At 41.2% G+C, this 21370-nt stretch overlaps 1 protein-coding gene across 1 annotated transcript in view; it reads left to right on the top strand.

The window, feature by feature from the left end:
• Nucleotides 1-21370, top strand: part of LOC137325501 (regulator of G-protein signaling 5-like) — a 44195-nt gene that overhangs the window by 8674 nt on the left and 14151 nt on the right. The window contains exon 2 of the mRNA XM_067990669.1: nucleotides 8000-8110. Coding sequence (XP_067846770.1) covers nucleotides 8000-8110 — 111 coding nt within the window. The remainder of the gene's footprint in view (nucleotides 1-7999; nucleotides 8111-21370) is intronic.

Here is a 21370-nt window from a genome sequence, read left to right as displayed (position 1 = left end):
TGCCCTGGGCTTGAACGGATCACATAACTTCTTTCTTACCTCAGTGCCAGGCCTGTGTCCGCCTAATCCCCAATGAATAATGAACCAGTCCATTTCCTTTTTAAATGCATCACTGCACTCAATTGCAATTTATTCCATAAAACTGAGTAAAAATGTTTCAGTTGCATTTAGTTCATGTTTTCTGCGTTTAGAATCAATTCTTTCATCCTAGTTCCTTTCAAAGAAAGCTTCTCAAGTCACTTTGTTCATTTTCGACATGGTCTCTGCTTCAATCACTAACTCCGGCTGTGCATTCCACAGTCTCACAACCCTCTGTGTAAAAAGGTTGCGCCTGCTCTCTGTTCTAAATCTCTGACACTTAATCTTATATTTTGTCCCCTTGTTGTAGATCCTTCAACCACTATAAACAGTCTGTTTCTAACTGCCCCATCCCATTTCTTCATGATTTTAAGCACCACTATCAAATCACCCATTAACCTCCTCTGTTCTAACAAAAACAGCTCAAATTTCCTAGGTAACCCTCTTGTGTAAAAAAAGGGTTTTTCCTGATCTTTTTCCTAAATTTCATACATTTGATCTTAGTTCTATGTCTCCTTATTCTATCCCTCTCAATAACTGGAAAGAGTCTGGTTGCATCTATTCTGTCTCATCCCTTTATAATTTACGAAGACCTCTTGTTCTGCAAACAATGCTTAAATGTAAAAATCGCACATAAAATGATCCACAATTATTGATGATTGAATATTGAGCCACATTAAGGATTATGGAGATTGTACATGTTAGTTGCTTGTTGTTTCCTAACTATTTCTTATTAAACATCAAATACTTAATTTACATTGAGTTGAAGCACCGCAGATAAATTTAATTTTAAAAAGTAAAAGTAGTAATCATACATTGACTGGGTGAAGGTTGGGTTATGTGGAAAAGTTGGGGGATTTGGTGGTTCAGCTTCACAAAAATAAATAAATAACTTGCATTTATATAGCACCTTTAACAACCTCAGGACATCCCAAAGTGCTTCACAACCAATGAAGTACTTTTGAAGTGTAGTTACTGTTGTAATGTAGGGAAAGATGTTAAAAGCAGTAACTCAAGTGGATAAGGCTATAAAAAAACCTAATGGAATATTGAGTTTTATGGCAAGAGATATACAATATAAAAGTCGAGATGTTATGCTGAAGCAAGTATCAGCAGTGGCTCAGTGGTGGCACTCTTGCCTCTGAGTTAGACGGTTGCAAGTTCAAGTCCCACTCCAGAGACTTAAGCACATAGTCTAGGCCGACACTTCAGTGTAATACTGAGCGAACACTCCACCGTTGGAGGTGCTGTCTTTCAGATGAAATGTTAAACCGAGGCCCTCTCAGATCGACGTAAAAGATCCCACAGTATTATTTTGAAGAAAAGCAGGGGAGTTCTTCCTAGTGTCCTGGCCAATATTTATCCCTCAACCAACATCACTAAAAAACAGATTACCTGGACATTATCTCATTGCTGTTTGTGGGAGCTTACTGTGTACAAATTGGCTGCTGCGTTTCCCACATAACAACAGTGACTACACTTTTTTAAAAAGTACTTATTTGGCTGTTAAGCACTTTAGGACATCATGAGGTCATGAAAGGCACTATATAAATGCAAGTTTTTCTTTCTTTATATAAAATATTAGTAAGACCACAGTTGGAGTACTGTGTACAGTTTTGGGCTCCATACTATAGGAAAGATGTTAAGGCAATAGAGAGGGTACAGAGCAGAGATTCACTAGAATGCTGCCTGGTATGAGGAAATACAAATCTGAAGAAAGGCTTGAAAAATTGTTTTGATTAGAAGAGGGAAGATTACCAGGTGATTTGATAGAGGTGGTTAGAATTCTGAAGGGTTGGAACAGGTTAGATAGAAATAGAGAAGGTGAAATACTTATTGGCCAGTAGTCAGTGAAAGGAAAGTCAGACAGGGTGTAAGGTGGGCTGCCAATTCACTGTTACTGGTTTTGCACTAAGACCAATTTCACTCCCAGACCATTTATAGTGGTTGAGGGGGCCTAGAACGAGGGAACATAGATATAAGATTAAACGAAAGAGATTTAGGACAGAGAGCAGGATAAACATTTTTTTTTAAAACACGGAGTTAGTGATTGAAGCAGAGACCAGGGCCTCAATTTTAAAATGGAAGTGCGGGTGCGTTGGGGGGGGCAATGAAAATCGAGAAAATCCAGAGCAGGAAATGAACCCGGCTCCAACCCGCTGACTTCCGCGTCTCACAAAGATGTATCTGAGTGCGCTCGCCGTTCCCAAACCCAGAAGTCCCGCTGGCAGTTAAAGCCGGCGGGACGATATTTAAACAAGCAAATGTACCTCATTGAGGTACTTAAGGTAGTTTATTTCGTATATATTAGCTAGTTAAATCGATTTTCAACTCACCTGGACAGCTTTCACACGGCTTCCGATTCAGGCCTGGTAAAACCTGTGAACCGGTGAAACTAGGCGTGAAGGGTTGGGAAAAGGCAAAAATAAATTACATAAATGAAATAAAATAACATTGCACAACGTAAAAAAATAAATAAACCTACCTTTCAAACAATGTCACTTGCACCCCCCTGCTCCGATGTCTGATGTCTCTCCGAGGCCTCCCCGCCATGTCTCACCGAGGTCTCCCCCGCCCCCGTTGTCTCTCCGAGGTCTCCCCCGCCCCCGTTGTCTCTCCGATGTCCCCCCCCCCCAATCTTTGTCTCCCCCCACCCCCGCCACTCTCTCTTGCAGCAGCCAATGAGGTCTCTCTCTCTCTCTCTTTCTCCACCCCCCCCCCCCCCCTCGACTGTGGCAGCCATCCTGTCACCCTTTTAAAATTGAGCCGTATGTCAACATTTAAGAATAGGTTAGATAGGTGGTTGAAGGCAGCGGGAATAAAGGGATATGGTTAGAACAGGGCAGACACACGAGATTAAGACTGCTGCTCGAGTGCAGGATAAACGCCAGCATGGACTGGTTGGGCCAAACAGCATGTTTCCATGTTGTAATTTCTATGTAATTAGCTTGATGTAGGGATGTTTTAAGATAGTCATTTTTTCACAAGCAGTCGACAGAAATCATGAGGCGAGCATAAAACATCTTGGCAAGCTTGTTATACACTTATCAGGATCCAGCTGCACACACATATTGCTGCTTTCCCATTACGTTTTTCATGCTCCATACTCCAGAGAATACCCCATGCATTCAGTTAATCAAGTCTGTACATTGTAGTTGAGAGTCAGGAAGCATGAACCATCCCTAGTAAATCTGGTAAGACATAGATAAAAGTCCCACAGAACACGCAACTTTTCCTGTACAGTGGAGCCTTTTGGGTATCCCTTGCAATTTGTCAAAAGTGTCAATAAGCAGGCATTGATAATACCATTGCAGTTTCCCTAAGAGTAGGTTTCAAGATGAACCATTTACTCTGGGAAAATAAATCACATTTTACTCCTATTAGCACTACAGTCAAGAGATGATTTTGATTATTGAGCCTGTTATAATGGGAGCCTTGAGGAGTTACATCTCTCTGCTCATGCTGTGGCAGAGATAACTCAGCAGAAGGCATACAGACTGGCAAAAGTGACATCTAACAGAAAACAAAACAAATCATGTATACTATGTAAAATTTTGCATGTCGTGCATACTTCATGTAAATATAAGAAAGTAAGTAAATAAATAAATATAATTAATTAATATAGTGCTTTCACGACCGCAGGACGTCCCAAAGTGATTTACAGCCAATGAAGTACTTTTGAAGTGTAGGAAACATGACAGCCAATTTGCGCACAGCAAACTCCCACAACTAGTAATGTGATTATGACCAGATAATCTGTTTTAGTGATGTTAGTTGAGGGATATGCATTGGCCAGGACACTGGGGAGAACTCCCCTGCTTTTCTTCAAAATAGTGCCATGAGCTCTTTTACACCCACCCGAGAGAGCAGACAGTCTCATCCAAAAGACAGCACCCCTGACAGTGCAGCACTCCCTCAGCACTAAACTGGGCTGTCAGCCTAGGCTATATACTCAAGTGTCTGGAGTGGGACTATGAGCCTCTGACTCAGAAGCAAAAGTGATACCAACTGAGACACAGTTGACACCTTAGTGTCATTCTGACCTGGTGCCAGAAATTTACAAGCAGCTTCAACTGACCCCAACTAAACTCAGGAGTTTGTAGCGATTACAATCACCTGCATTTACCTATTTAGACCATTTCCCCACCTGTAACGCATGAGCAGTGGCCTTAAAGGGACAGGCTTGGTTAAACACAGCTCCATCTTAACAGCTAAATATTACATCTGTGCCCCAACTTACCCATGAGCACTGCCACAGGAGGTCTGCTAACAAACTTACTTCCCTGAGTCTCTCAAATTTAATTTCTAAATGATGTTTTTATCGCCAACAATCTCACAAGCAATTTGTTAAATGAGGTCATCCGATATATAAAACCAGAATTCTCTTCCCCTTCCCAAGGTTCGGGTACCTTTTTGTGTACTTTACTAAGCAAACAGACAAAAAAAGGCAACAATATATTTGCACGAAACTTTTGTGCAGAAGAAAATTGGATCAAAAATGAAGGGCAGTCTACTGAAATGAACTGTGAACTTTTAGAAAAGTGAGAATAAACAAGATTCCAGTGTACAAATCCTTCAGAATTAGTTTAGATTGCTATGGGAAACTTGTAAGATCCTGTTACTAGATAGGTAAGAATGAGTTACAAATTAAAACCCATTTGGAACACAGGTAAACTACGAAAGCAAACATAGTCCATTTTTCTGGTGTGTGTAATTGGGCTGGCAGTGGAATATTATCCCCGTTTCCCATGAAGTACCAGTCTGTGATCTACCCCTGGCTGGAATATGAGATTTGATTATTGAATGAGGTTTGCCGAGTTCCTCTTGCACCCAAACCTATGTGTTGTGAATGAATTGGTTCTTACAGGTATACATGTGAGCTGTACCATTATTGCTCCCATCAAGACCAATGTGGCATTGTTTATCATGAAGAACAGCAGTGCAAGGTGATAAATCGTGTTTTTTTCTTATTGCTATCCATTCTGGAGTTCAATCGCAAAATGCTCAATAATTTTCCGAAGGCATTAAAAATAAACTAATCCTAGATATTCATCATTTAACTCAAATACTGATGAACAATGCAAACATGACAATAATGGAGCTGAAATGAACATTCAGATTTAAATCTGTGGCTCTATGAAATCAGAAAAAGCAATCATCAGAGCATTTAAACCTGCCATTATACACACCGATCCACTGCAGGATTAGACTGCCTCTTTATTTGAGTATTATGTGCTCGGGTTATGTTATAATCTTGACTGCATAAATATTACAACTTTGACTTGATTCTGAGAAGTAGAGATGGGTATTTTTATTTGATGTCGCAATACGATATAGTTTAATTCTAGGGTTTTGTTGCCTTGAATATATGAGATGATTAAAGAAGCAACAGAACTTGATTAAGGGGTGATCTAATTGAAGTGTTTAAGATGATTAAAGGATTTGATGGGGTAGATAGAGAGAAACTACTTCCTCTGGTGGGAGAGTCCAGAACAAGGGGGCATAATCTTAAAATTACAGCTCAGGGGTGATGTCAGGAAGCACTTCTTCACATAAAGGGTAGTGGAAATCTGGAATTCTCTCTCCCAAAAAACTGTTGAGGCCAGGGCAATTGAAAATTTCAAAACTGACATTGGTAGATTTTTGTTAGGCAAAGGTATTGAGTGTTACAGAACCAAGGCGGGTAGATGGAGTTAGGATACATATCAACCATGATCTAATTGAATGGCGGAACAGGCTCGAGGGGCTGAACGCCTATTCCTGTTCACATGTTCCTAATTGTCCTGTATGTTTGAAATTGATTAGGGGTGATCTTTTGTACTGCACCAATAGCAAACTGGTATTAGCTTTAAACTAAATTCCCCACAGTCATTGCCCATGTAACCGCACCGGTCAGTATAAAACTCTTCAAGGGATACAGTCAGGAGAACCCCAACAGCTGTCCACTAAATCCACAGACAAATGGGTTTGCAGTCTGTGGAAGTGTCCATCCCAGGGCAAGGCATTCAAATCCATAACCAAGTGGCACTTACTTGGAACTAGAGGTAAGGAGGATGCAGAAACATCTGTCACATGACCCTAAAATAACAGTGGGAATGGCTCCACATCCCAAGATCTGCAGTGTATTGAGAGACAGCACCCACAGTAGAAGTCAAAGAGTGCCTGGCATCCTAGCAAGCAGTAAGGGCATCCAAGACTGCAGCCTATTCGACAAAGGGATTATGGAGCCACAAAGATGGCTGTGCAGCTCAGCCAAAAGCTTGAGAGCTCCGTCAATAGCAACAGGGAAAATGAACTCTCAAGCCATACCTACAGGTATGGGACAGAATTCAATGGCCACTCCCTGACATCAGCAATACGGAGGCCTTTGACACTTAAGCAACTGCTTGGCGACTGCCCATTGGTAATGGTACAGTACTTAATCAGCAAAGAATCTGAGCTTTTTTGAGCACTAACTGGTCAGCCTCAATATACCATACAAAGCTGCTGTTGAAATCCTCATCACTGCAGGAGGATCATTGGTAACCCGTACCCAGCATTCTCTGGATGGCCAAAATCCAGGGATGGGAGATCCGCATGGCCTCGTACCCAGGCCATGGCCTCGTACCCAGGCCATGGCCTCATACTCAGGCCATGGCCTCATACTCAGGCCATCACCTGGACGGCTAATACAAGAATGTCTGGTTCTGGATACAGACTGCACTGGAGTGCCATGTTCCAGTCAGCAATTTCTGAGGGAAGGCACTGAGTCAATGTCGATCAACTTCCCAGCGGTAATCAGAGGAGACAGATTTAAGGTAATTGGCAAAAGAACCAGAGGCGACATGAGGAAACATTTTTTTTAAACAGCGAATTGTTATGATCTGGAATGCACTGCCTGAAAGGGTGGTGGAAGCAGATTCAATTATAACTTTCAAAGGGGAATTGGATAAATACGTGAAGGGAAAAAATTCAGAGGACTATGAGGAAAGAGCAGGGGCATAGGACTAATTGAATAGCTCTTTCAAAGAGCTGGCACAGGCATGATGGGCCAAATGGCCTCCTTCTGTGCTGTGTCATACTATTAGAAAGCTGCTGATTACGTATTGTTTGACAGGGGCTGAGAAACAGCACTTGGCGTGTGTGTGTTTGGGTACACACAAACAAGTCTCAACCTTCTATGGTCAGTAAAGATGTGACTGGGCTGTATAACCACAGCTTCATATTAGCACAGCTGTTAAAAGGCTGTACTGGTTAGTGCAGTATAATTGGAGCATAAACTTTTAGCCGATCGCCCAGCCCAGGTAAATCTCCAAGTCTTTGTAATATTCATTTCATTCTCTCATCCTGTCCTGGAAGCATTCGTTGTTGGTTCATTAGTAACTTACAGAAGTTGGGTCATATATGCTACATCTGGAGTCCGTGGCACAATTCTCAATGATTCAGGGGGATAGGGCGGGGGAGCAGGACTAGCTGGCTTGCTCATGCATAGAGCCGGCACAGACTCAATGGGCCGAATGGCCTCCTTCTGTGCTGTAACCTTTCTATGATTCTTGTTGGCTTCACGTTGTTTACTTGCCTGGATTATTCATCAGTAACAGTGACTTAAAGGTAATAGTGAAAGTAGGCTTACAACTCATTATCATTAGTGAGCTATTGGTGTTGGCTTTCCAATGGGTGCAAGAGTGAAAACACACTTGGGCTTGATGGTAAACAAAAGCAGACATTTAAATTGATTTGAGATGATTTAATTTCCTTATAGTACAAATTTTCGTGGGAGCTTAAGAATCAGATCAACATCAAAATAGTCTATGTTCAGACATGCCAGGAGGCAGCTGTCCAAAGTTTAATCTCCAAACTATATGACTTATTACAATTGGGAATCTAATCTGTTATCTAATAAACAACAAACACTGTTAACCTTTTCACATTATCTTCCCAGGGCTAAGGGAATAAAAACAAAATTGGGCATCCTGCTGCAGAAGCCGGAAATCATCACTGACTACATCATCCCGTACTCCGATAAACCTGAGAAATCAGCCAAGACCCAGAGGTAATGGATGATAATTGAGAGGATTTGTTCTCATGAGAGAAGTAGACATTCTGGCATCCATCAAACACGGGAGTACAATTATTATTGTTTGATAAATCTATCAGCGTCATCTGGAACCTCTTTGAATGTTATGGAACAGACCCCCAAGAGATGGCTCATTGTATTTGTTTCTGGGGATCTTATGTGGAAAAAGAGCCTTTTGCTAAAAACAGCATTAGATAAAATCTCTACTAGGGGCTTAAAGGCCTGACCACCAGGTATCCCACCCGATATTAGACCAACTACTCAACAATTAATTGGTCTGATAAGCCTCTCACTTATTACCAATCAGTTCATATACGCCAATTGTTCATGACACCAAAACATGTGTTGCTTTGAGCCAAACGTTTCAAAGTCTAAATAATTGGAAACTGCTGTCTACATTACTTTGTGACATGGAAACATTCAGGCAACTCCCATAATACTGTTGACGATGTTAAATTTTATTTCAGAGTTGAAGAAGTTTAAAATATAATCAGTGGGTTTTTAAGAACGTAAGAAATAGGAGCAGGAGTAGGCCACACGGCCCCTTGAGCCTGCTCCGCCATTCAATAAGATCATGGATTATGTGCAAAATTAAAGCACATGGGATTGGGGGTAATATACTGGCATGGATTGAAAATTGGTTAACAGACAGGAAACAGAGAGTAGGAATAAATGGGTCTTTTTCGGGTTGGCAGGCAGTAACTAGTGGGGTTCTGCAGGGATCAGTGCTTGGGCCTCGGCTATTCACAATATATATCAATGATTTGGATGAGGGAACCAAATGTAACATTTCCAAGTTTGCTGACAACACAAAACTAGGTGGGATCGTGAGTTGTAAGGAGGATGCAAAGAGGCTTCAAGGCTATTTAGACAAGTTGAGTGAGTGGGCAAATACCCAATGGCAGGGGTTCAGGTACATAGATCGTTGAAGTGTCATGAACAGGTGCAGAAAATAATCAAGAAGGCAAATGGAATGTTGGCCTTTATATCTAGAGGACTAGAGTACAAGGGGGCAGAAGTTATGCTGCAGCGATACAAAACCCTAGTTAGACCGCACCTGGAGTACTGTGAGCAGTTCTGGGCACCGCACCTTTGGAAGGACATATTGGCCTTGGAGGGAGTGCAGCGTAGGTTTACTAGAATGATACCTGGACTTCAAGGGTTAAGTTACGAGGAGAGATTACACAAATTTGGGTTGTATTCTCTAGAGTTTCGAAGGTTAAGGGGTGATCTGATCGAAGTTTATAAGATATTAAGGGGAACGGATAGGGTGGATAGAGAGAAACTATTTCTGCTGGTTGGGGATTTTAGGAGTAGGGGGCACAGTCTAAAAATTAGAGCCAGACCTTTCAGGAGCGAGATTAGAAAACATTTCTACACACAAAGGATGGTAGAAGTTTGGAACTCTCTTCCGCAAACGGCAATTGATACTAGCTCAATTGCTAAATTTAAATCTGAGATAGATAGCTTTTTGGCAACCAAAGGTATTAAGGGATATGGGCCAAAGGCAGGTATATGGAGTTAGATCACAGATCAGCCATGATCTTATCAAATGGCGGAGCAGGCACGAGGGGCTGAATGGCCTACTCCTGTTCCTATGTTCCTAGATGAAGTATAATGTGGATAAATGTGAAGTTATCCACTTCAGAAGGAAAAACAGAAAGGCAAAGTATTATTTAAATGGTGATAGATTGAGAAATGTTGATGTACAAAGGGACCAGGGTGTCCTTGTACACCAGTCACTTAAAGCAAACATGCAGGTGCAGCAAGCAGTTAGGAAGGCAAATGGTATGTTGGCCTTCATTGCAAGAGGATTTGAGTACAGGAGCAAGGATGTCTTACTGCAGTTATACAGTTGTAAACAATTTTACAACACCAAGTTATAGTCCAGCAATTTTATTTTAAATTCACAAGCTTTCGGAGATTTTCTCCTTCCTCAGGCAAATGTTTCAAGATCTCCTTGAAGCCTACGCATTTATACATATTGAACAATAAAACATGGTGTTTACAGACTGCCCCTGCAACTGCCCGTTGCCAAGGCAATCACCGTGTTCAGACAGAGAGGTGTTACCTGCAGAACCTCCGAATACACATTCAACAAAAAAACAAACAGGGAAAAAAAACAGAGAAAAAAAAACACAGAGAGAGGCAGAAACATCCGGAAGGCAGAGAGAGCCAGCAAATGACCCATTATATTAAAAACAGATAACATTTGTTCGCTGGTGGGGTAACGTGTAGCGTGACATGAACCCAAGATCCCGGTTGAGGCCGTCCTCATGGGTGAGGACGGCCTCAACCGGGATCTTGGGTTCATGTCACGCTACACGTTACCCCACCAGCGAACAAATGTTATCTGTTTTTAATATAATGGGTCATTTGCTGGCTCTCTCTGCCTTCCGGATGTTTCTGCCTCTCTCTGTGTTTTTTTTTCTCTGTTTTTTTTCCCTGTTTGTTTTTTTGTTGAATGTGTATTCGGAGGTTCTGCAGGTAACACCTCTCTGTCTGAACACGGTGATTGCCTTGGCAACGGGCAGTTGCAGGGGCAGTCTGTAAACACCATGTTTTATTGTTCAATATGTATAAATGCGTAGGCTTCAAGGAGATCTTGAAACATTTGCCTGAGGAAGGAGAAAATCTCCGAAAGCTTGTGAATTTAAAATAAAATTGCTGGACTATAACTTGGTGTTGTAAAATTGTTTACAATTGTCAACCCCAGTCCATCACCGGCATCTCCACATCATGGCAGTTATACAGGGCCTTGGTGAGACCACACCCAGAGTATTGTGTGCAGTTTTGGTCTCCTTACCTAAGAAAGGATATACTTGCCATAGAGGGAGTGCAGCAAAGATTCACCAGACTGATTCCTGGGATGGCAGGACTGTCGTATGAGGGGAGGATGAATCGACTCGGCCTGTATTCACTCGAGTTTAGAAGAATGAGAGGGGATCTCATTGTAACATGTAAAATTCTGACAAGGCTAGACAGACTGGATGCAGGGAGCATGTTTCCTCTGGTTGGGGGGTCCAGAACGAGGGGTCACAGTCTCAGGATAAGGGGTAGGACATTTAGGACTGAGATGAGGAGAAATTTCTTCACTCAGAGGGTGGTGAACCTGTGGAATTCTCTACCATAGAAGGCTGTGGAGGCCAGGTCACTGAATATATTTAAGAAGGAGACAGATAGATTTCTAGACACAGAAAGCATCAAGGGGTATGGGGAGAGAGCAGGAATATGGTATTGAGATGGAGGATCAGCCATGATCATATTGAATGGCGGAGCAGGCTCGAAGGGCCGAATGGCCTACTCCTGCTCCTATTTTCTATGTTTCTATGACTGATCTTCGACCTCAACTCCTTTCCTGCCCGATCCCCATATCCCTTGATTCCACTAGAGTCCAAAAATCAATTGATCTCAGCCTTGAATATATTCAACGACTCAGCACCCACAGTCCTCTGGGGTAGGGAATTCCAAAGATTCACAACTCTCTGTGTGAAGAAATTCCTCCTCATCTCAGTTTTAAATGTCCGAACCCTTATCCTGAGACTATGCCCCCTAGTTCTAAACTGTCCAGCCATGGGAAACAACCTGTCATCTACCCTGTCGAGCCCCCTCAGAATCTTGTATATCTCAATGAGATCACCTCTCATTCTTCTAAACTCCAGAGAGTATAGGCCCGTTCTACCCAATCTCTCCTCATAGCACAACCCTTTCATCCCAGGAATCAATCCAGTGAACCTTCGTTGCACTGCCTCTAAGGCAAGTATATCCTTCCTTAGATAAGGAATCCAAATCTGTACACAGTACTCCAGGTGTGGTCTCACCAATGCCCAGTACAATTGTAGCAGGACTTCCTTACTCTTGTACTCCAACCTCCTTGCAATAAAGGCAACTTGCCATTTGCCTTCCTAATTGCTTGCTGTACCTGCATGCTAACTTTTTGTGTTTCTTGTACGAGGATATCCAGATCCCTCTGAACACCAACATTTAATAGTTTCTCACCATTTAAAAAATACTATGTTTTTCTGTTCTTCCTACCAAAGTGAATAACCTCACATATCCCCACATTATACTCCATCTGCCACCTTCTTGCCCACTCACCTAATCTGTCTATATTCCTTTGCAGACTCTTTGTGTCCTCCTCACAGCTTACTTTCCCACCTAGCTTTGTATCGTCAGCAAACTTGGATACATTACACTCAGTGCAATTACAATCAGTGGGTTTTTCCACAAGATAACCTGGAAGAGGTCGTCTTGGACTGTTGAATATGCAAAGTGGTGTGATAAGCTACCAAAAAAGCTAATTTGTAAAAGTTACATTCAAACTCTGGTGGCCAACTGCACCATTGGCATATTGCAGGTTTTGGGAAGAGCTAAGCATCTTGTTCAAATCATTAAAAAAAACTCATTAACAGTCACAGGCTGACTGCGAGTACGTACATTTGAGTAGGTTAAGCACCAAACTCTGTCTTTTCCAATTGCACCATGACAAGAGTGGGGCAATGACAGGATGGTTTCCCACTCACACCACTGTCAAACTATAGTAGGCAGTGCACCAGAGTGCGGTCTCCCTTCAAACTACAATGCACTAATAGTATTACTGGTCCACATGACTATTCAGGTTTTCAGATGCAGGAATCATTGGACAAACTGATTTTTGCATACAGTCAGCCTGTGACTGTTAAATGAGATGTTTAATGATTTGAACAAGATGCTTAGCTCTTTCCGAAAACTGCAATGATTCAGCGGGCCACCAGAGTGTGAACATAAGTTTTACAAATTAGCTTGATCATGGGCCCGCAGCGCCGCCTTAAAGGGGAGGGGGTGAAAGTATTGGGAGTGAAGTGGAGCAGCAGTTGTTAGCAGCAAGGAGATAAGATAATGGAAGACTTTAAGGATCACAATGCCCCAGAGACGGCAGAAAAAGAAAAGAGTGCCGGACCTGTTTCCAGATTTCAACACTTTAAACACTGTTGGGAATGGTCACCTCCTGACCTGTACTGCCTGCAATATGGGTCGAGACAAAAATGGCACTGGGGATCCCAATTTGCAAATGAGGCCCCTGTCTGTTTCTGGTAGAAACGCTGGCCGCCTAAATTGAGGTCCTCCTGAAAATCAGAACGAGCGGACCTCCAGCAGTAAGTAGCAGGACTTTTTTTCCCCCCCCAATTTTGGTCCCACTACCGCCCGATTTTTAAGCATAAACGGCGGGTGGTACCGAGATGGAAATCGGCCCTGTTGTATTTAACTCTGTCATCCCTGCCTGCTAGAAGGTTAACAGGTACAATCTGTGCTGACTCTCTGATTCTCCCTCCCTGTTTGGTACCTCAGAATGGCATGAGATCAAAAGTATGCCATGTGGGAATGACAGATCTAATCCGATGACCTCCCAACCTATGAGCCTGGCACAGTGCGTTAGAGTTTCAATGTGCTGCACCATGACTCCCATGAGACTAACTTATAAAAATTCTTACAGTGGATAAAGGTCACAGTGCAAGGAATCTATTGTTTTTTTAGGATAATGAATTTAAGATTTGAGGCCTTGCAGGCTGCTTTGTACTGATTCATAGGCAGGAAGTGAAAGATCCTCCCTCTAACTCTCCATCTTACACTGTGGCTAGAAACTAATTATGGTGAAAATTGCTGAAAATTGGAAAAGTAAGCACAGGCATATCTGAGTACATTCCAGGAGATTTTATTCTGCAAATATTTCAGCTATTTCGTACAACCTATTTAAATTCTTATCGGATTTAACCCCCAAATGACCTTTTCAATTTAGAGAATTAATAACTGAACTTTATTGAGCTTAGCGATTTCAATTATTCAGACTTGCAGTGTGTAAGCCCAGAATGACATGGCTTATTAATATCACTCTTCAGAACTTTTTGTAGTTTTACACGAACTTTCATTCCCTGTTGCATAATATCTAGAATGTAGCAATTTTATGGATGATTAGAATCACAGCAATCAGAAATGAGGAGTCAGCCTTGGAACTCTATCCATAGAAGATTGGACTCACAGTCCAGAAGGATGCAAGTTCAAATTCCAGCCTTGTCCTGACTAATGTTCAAACGCAGTCTGTCCTCACCATATGTGTTTTGCTCATTGGAAACCGTTATGTCCAAATAAACACTAAAATTGGTCTGGTAATACTAACTGCTTCTATTTCAAGATTCTCTGGAACATTCCGTCAAAGAATAACAAAAACTGTACAAGAGAAGACCTTGGAGCATAGTTGCTACAATGTGCTTGCTCCCATCAGGGAGCCATCTAGTCTTTAGTTAACAATATGTACGTACCATGCAGATCAGAAGCCAACTCGCAGGCCTGCATGGCGGTGGAGTGCTTTCACACATAGGAGAGGAGAAACAAACCAGCTTTTGCCAGTCAGCCCAGCGTCAGCCGCATGGAGGCTGTCTGATTTTTCTTCCCTTCCTCCAGAGTGAGTGCCTCACCCCCACTCTGAGCCACGGCTTTGCAGCCCTCACAAGGTCAGGAACTTAACTTGTGGAGAGTCATGTGTGTGAGCACTTTCTGTAAACACTTACATAGGAACCCAAACTTAGCAAGAAACATTTAGAAAGAAAGAAACAGATTGGTTTCAGCAAATGAAAAGAACTTGCACTTGTACAGTCTTTCATGTCCACAGCCAACAAATTACTTTTGAAGTGTAGTCACTGTTGTTTGTAGACAAACATGGCAGCCAATTAGCACACAGCAAGGTGCCACAAATGGCAGCGAAGTAAATGACTAGCTAATCTGTTTTGGGTGATGTTTGTAAGGAATCTTACAACACCAGGTTATAGTCCAACAATTTTATTTTAAAATCACAAGCTTTCGGAGATTATCTCCTTCGTCAGGTGAGTGAGTGAAAGGTTCTCAAATCGCATATCTTATATTAGGCTGGGACAGCATCACACCAATCAAAGGTGTCGTTGGTATTCAGACAGGTTAGCCACGGAAAACAGTAGGTCCCAGTATGCTGAATACGCATTGTGTCAAATTACACAGACAGAGAGAAAGAGATCCGAAAGGCAGAGAGAGAGAGAATATTAAAAACAGATAACTTTTTGTTCTCCCCTTGCTGGTGGGGTTACGTGTAGCGTGACATGAACCCAAGATCCCGGTTGAGGCCGTCCTCATGGGTGCAGAACTTGGCTATCAATTTCTGCTCGATGATTTTGCGTTGTCGTGTGTCTTGAAGGCTGCCTTGGAGAACGCTTACCCGAAGATCGGTGACTGAATGTCCTTGACTGCTAAAGTGTTCCCCGACTGGGAGACGAAGGAGATAATCTCCGAAAGCTTGTGATTTTAAAATAAAATTGTTGGACTATAACCTGGTGTTGTAAGATTCCTTACAATTGTCCACCCCAGTCCATCACCGGCATCTCCACATCTTGGGTGATGTTGGTTGAGGAATAAATACTGGCCAAGTCACCAGGAAAACACTTCTGCTCTTCTTCAAATAGCACCTGAAAAGGCAGGCGGCACCTCAATTTAATACCTCATCTCCCTCCCTGAGGGGTCTGCATTCCCTCAATACGACACTAAAATATCAGCCTATACTATGTGCTCAAGTCTTGGGAGTGGGGCTTGAACCCATGACATTCGTGAGAGTGCTACCACTGAGCCAAGTTGACACTTGTAAATGGAGGGTTTGAAAAACAGTGAAACAGATTCAGCTAATGTTTTCTGTTACTTAGTACAAATGCTGTTGCCTGAAGGGAAAGCCTTGTGTTTTAAAAGATTACAGCAAATAAAACCAAATTCATTTCACAACAAACCCCTGAAGCAACTTGCATAAATGAATTACAGCAGAGCTGCTTTCCTGTTTTCCTAAGTGTTTATGCATCACTGTTACGGACTATTCCATGTACCAAATAATGGAAGAACAAATTACAGTGATTTAAAATTATCTGTTGATCGTAGATGGTAGCTGGAGGTCACATTGAGATAAAGCTGCAAATTACAGAAAATTTCACAGATGTGCCTCTTAGGTCATCACGTGCAGTTTACATAACCCCATGTGCCTTCTAGTAAACTACCAGTGAGCATGATGATAGTTGTCCAATTAAAATAGAGTTCTAATAATACAATAATCCATAAGAACATGGTGGATTTGAGCAAGAACTTAACCATTGCATCTGCCATCTGTCCCATTCCATTTTACATAATATATAAAGTAAAGCTAACTTACTTGCAGGAACTATCCTTGTGCCATTTAGCAATCATTGCAATTTCTTTAAATAAATATATTGCCTTTCACTCAAGTATTGAAATATAGAAAAGCAATAATAGGTGTATGCTTCGGAGAGAGACCCAAGGGTGTAATCCCACTCCGTGTTTGGGGGTGCCTTAAATCGCAAAGGCAAAGCGCAACACATGAATGCCCTTCTAACTCTGGCAGTGAACTATAGACTGTAACTCTCTTCAGGATTCAATAAACTTGGTGTCACACTGTTATGTGCCTAGTGTATGAAGCATGGATGACATTTTTAGATAGTATTAATGCAAAAGGATATTACTGTTTGTTGTAATTTTTGAATTGAAGGGATAGAACAGAGATTGATCCAATTTGGAATTTTTGTTAACCAGTTAATGCACTATTTAGTAGACGTTATTACAGGCATTCTCACAAATTGAGTTATTCACTGGACTTTTTAATCTGCCACTGACCTGATGACTGGTTCTCAATTCCAAAAATGTTCTCAAGTACTTCTATCATTCTCTCCCACCTCGACTGTGACCGAAGCTATTCTGTAATGACATCCTAGCAGATCTTTCACAAAATATCAACATCTACTTCAGCATTGAAAGGAAATTTGTCTTGGCTTCAAAGAAATGCTTTCATTTCCTTTTATTCCAATACCAAACTGTCCATCCGCCCCTGAACCACACGACCGGTAACTGAGACCAACTGGAGGTAAAATAATTTGGTTTTGGAAATTAAACTCTAATTGTTACGCACCAGTAGAAGATTGGATTTGAATTACGTTGATCAATTTTTAGGTTTGAAACATGTTGAAAGTATAAATTAAAATAGGAATAAGCTTTACCACCTCATGGGCCTGGCTTAAGCAATATTGGAGATGAAAGTGTCAGTGGCATTAGCCTCAATTTTTGAAATGGATTTTCCCTATTCAGCAACTGCTCCACAAGAATTTAGATACAAGGCTGCAGTTTTCCATATTTGTTATTTCTGCCACCTTAGTGTTAATTCTGTCCAATCGGCATTCATGTGGAAATGATCTTTTTCCAGATTTATAAAAAGTGATTACAATCTTCAAGAATTTTATCAAATAACATGAGAAAATATGGTTACTAATTTTTCCAACGAGCCACGTTTATGTACCTGCTCCTTTTACTAAACAGCAGCTCTGTCTAACAAGGAAGCAAGTTGCACTGATGATGCACACAGCCTAATGGATGTTGCGTCTTGTTGAACCTCCTGTAGCGAACCATATCATTACAGTAAATAAACAGTTAACGTGGAACGAATGAGAAGATCAGAGTAACTAGAAAACAGAAATAGGAGACTGTCAGCAAAATGGGGACAGTTAAAGGAAAAAAAAGTGATTTTTTTTTAAACTGAGTGAATGAGAAATGCTATTAATGAAAGATGCTATTATTTGGTTCAATTTGGACCTAGCCTAGATCATAATTTCTTGTAAAGAGAAAAATCACATTAAGTGTTAAAATGCAATTATGCCACATGGCAAACCTCTCATGCACTTCAGCTTTCCGTGCTTTCGCAAGGTTTGCTTACATACCTACACTTCATGAGTTATGTGGTGCAGCTGGTTCTAGTCCATTAGAGGGGTTCTGTTTTTTATATCTGCCCTTCTCCTTCCCACCCCCCCCCCCCCACCTTAAATGGTTTTGAAAGCATTCAGGTAGATAACGGCAGCTCGGAGGAGCCAGCAAATTGTATAATTATTCAATACGGATTTATTTAGGATATCATGACAATGTTCCATATTTCTGCCGCATTGCAAAGACTTGTTCATTCTGAGCAAATATTAAACTCATTGTTGGCAGCTGGCAACAGCCGTGAGCATTTTACAAATAACCAGAAGGCAGTATGTAACATTGTTCTTTTCAGTCAACAAGAGCTTCATTTATATGGTTTGCTTTACTCATTTCCAGATTTTGCACAATCCATAGTCAGCTTGTTCTAATTACAAAATATTTGGAGAACTCCAGAAAGGCATATGGACTTGAACACTGACTTGATTTAAAACCAAAATGGTAGCTGTGAAATTCCAATATTAGAAATATTTTTAAATAAATGGACTTTTGGTCACTACCATATAAGACTTGAGCTGAGCAATGCTCCCATCTCTCTCTAGGGAGATATTCTAAGGAGACCCTGAACCAAATTCAGATATAATTAGGATTTCCCACAAAAGTTCATGTTTACAATGGTTTTCGGCTTCCACATTTCCCAAAAAATGACTCAGATTTTAGAGGGAAGTAGGCAATGACATTTTTTTTGCATTGAGAAGTACACAGTATCATCTTGTAGAGCTTTGATGATCATTTTAGCATAGCATACTGTGCATTTACCTCCTTGGCCACTGGAACTGGGCAGAGACTTGGGGAGCGAGAAAAATAAGCAAACAGAAAAGAAACAAATAAAAACAGAAGGACAAGAAGAATAGATAGGAAGTGAGAGAGAGAAAACAAAGGAAAAGAGGACAAAGAAAAACAAGAGAAAGGCAAAGAAACACAAGGAAAACAGTGAGCAAGCAAAGAAACACAAGAAAAGGCATAGATAACAATAACAAGGAGAGACAAAGAAAGCAAAACTAACAAAAGCTGCAAAAAAAGTAAGTAAAGAGAAAAGCAACAGAACGGGGAGAAAGAGAGAAGTTAAACAAAACGGAATGAGAACTTGTCCATTTGGTTTTTCTTACACAGTGGTAATTTGAGGTTGAAGTGGACTTCATTTCTACGATTGTCCAGGCACATCTTTACATGGGAGTCAGCTCTCGAATAAAGTTAAACCATCTTTGGGGTAGATTTTAAAGCAGTTTAAGCACTTATCACATTTGTTGTTAGGAGAGAGAGAGAGAGAGAGGGAGAGAGCGAGAGCAGTTACTTTGCCTGATTTCAATTAGGGCCCTTAACAGCTGATAATGACAGTGGACCTTCTCCTCATCCATCAGAGGTGTATTTGGAGCCAGGTCCCAGAGGAAGAAGCACATTATTCAAACCCATCATGTTACCCACTCCCCCACTGTGTGATATTTACATCTTTTCTTTTCAAAGCAAGTTCCACATGGAAAGGATCATCCAATCTTATATGAGAAATTCTACAGCCTCAGCTACGTCCTGTGTATCCAATGGTATTTTCACCACTGAATATTTCCAGGTTTCAAAATATTAATTTTCTGAGCTGTTTCTGATATGTGATAAAGCATAATTTCAGCCCATAGAATGAGGCAACTTGGGTCAAATAAATCTTTCAATTTCATGCACAGTTACAGCAGGCATCACTGGCAAACATACTGCTCATTACATCTGCACATGCAACACGTCACTAAACCTAATATCAGCAGACATTTTCTGCCACTAAACACTCCCGTTATCTTCACAGGAATGAGCATTCACATAACAGATAAAAACATGATCAGTAAAAGGTTAATGATGATCACTGGGTGGATAATAAGATTGGTTAAAGGATATTCCTGATTAACGATCTGAAAGTCACCAGTAGGGTTGAGTGAGATGATGATGCTTCAAGGGCAAAAAATTTGGGATGTGAGCTACAGCGTTTTTGGAAACCACTCTGAACATGAACTTGAAGTGGTTGGTTGTCCTTTGCATTAATTAGGCATCAGCATCCTGCTAAGCTAACCTGAATGGCACTTAACCTGGTTTGTGAGGAGAGTCTATACTTCATGTAAAATTGATGCCAGATAAAGCACATTCATGATCCATGCAGAACTCCAGTCCAGAGGAAAGAAAATTATGTTTTAAAGCACTTTCTATTTACTGGTATTTAGAGATCCTGACTCATACATAATAGCTAAAAATACAATCCTGATCCAAGCATAAAATGCCATTCAGTAATCCTGATTTAGTGCTTAGTGCAATCTGCAGACAGATTTCATGTAAATAAAAATGTTTCATTTCTGGCTGTTATATTATGTTCCCCCTGGGAGTGTTAACTTTATGACAACATCCAAATACAACATGTCATTTTTGAAATGAATTTCCAGCTGCTTGTAATGTATTTGCAAATATTGAAATGTATAACTGAATGTTATACAGTATTGAATGTACTAAGAATGAACTTGCATCTATTTAGCACCTTATCATCGTTAGGATATCCCAAAGTGCTTCACGACGAATGAATTGCTTTGAAGCGTAGGCAAATGTAACAGCTAATTTGTGCAACACAAGATCCAACAGAGGTGAATGACTAACTCGTCTATTTTTGGTGGTATTGGTTGAGGGAAGAATGTTGGCCAGGAGAAGAAGAACTCCCTGCTCCACTTCAAGTAGCACATGGGACCTTTTACATCCACCTGACCAGGTAGACAGGGCTTCAATCGAACGTCTTATCCAAATTTCAGCACCTCCGACAGTGCAGCACTCCCTCAGCGCTGTGCTGAAGTGTTAGCTTAGATTATGTGCTCAGATCCTGATATGGGATTTGTACGCACAACCTTCTAACTCAATAGCGAGAGTGCTACCATTGGGCCAAGCTGAACCTTAATTATATTCACTAGGGGGTGAATGCCTTTAGTCTTAATGGTGACATGATAAGATCAGTACCAGAGCTGCTGGGAATAAAGTGTAAGAATTAATGCTGCAACCCTAGTGATTCCCAATTCATGAATATTGAGAGAAACTATGCTCGTTCTCTGGTGTGAATTCTGCTGGGGAAAAGGTGGTTATCAATGGCAACTTTCTTGGCTTCCTCTCTATTGAAAGCAATCAGGATGCACGGATAAACGAAAATAACAAAGTCCCGAGCAAAGCATTGGTGCAGCCTGCCAATTGACGGGCTTTCCATTAAGAATGCATCTCTGTCACCTGCTGGGGCAAGTCAAGTGTTAATAGAAACTATTTGGCTTCTACAACTGTGAGACATTCGATCCTAACCTGGGAACAGAATTACATTAAACATATAAACATAACATCTGATTTCACCCACCTACAAACTACAGTGACACAAAACATACCTTAGAGATCAAATGGCTTGTGTGCAAGGTATGGCTTTCCCTCATG

The sequence above is a fragment of the Heptranchias perlo genome, chromosome 9 (assembly GCF_035084215.1).
Source record: "Heptranchias perlo isolate sHepPer1 chromosome 9, sHepPer1.hap1, whole genome shotgun sequence".
In the NCBI taxonomy this organism is placed as follows: domain Eukaryota; kingdom Metazoa; phylum Chordata; class Chondrichthyes; order Hexanchiformes; family Hexanchidae; genus Heptranchias; species Heptranchias perlo.
This window is presented reverse-complemented; position numbering and strand designations above follow the sequence as displayed.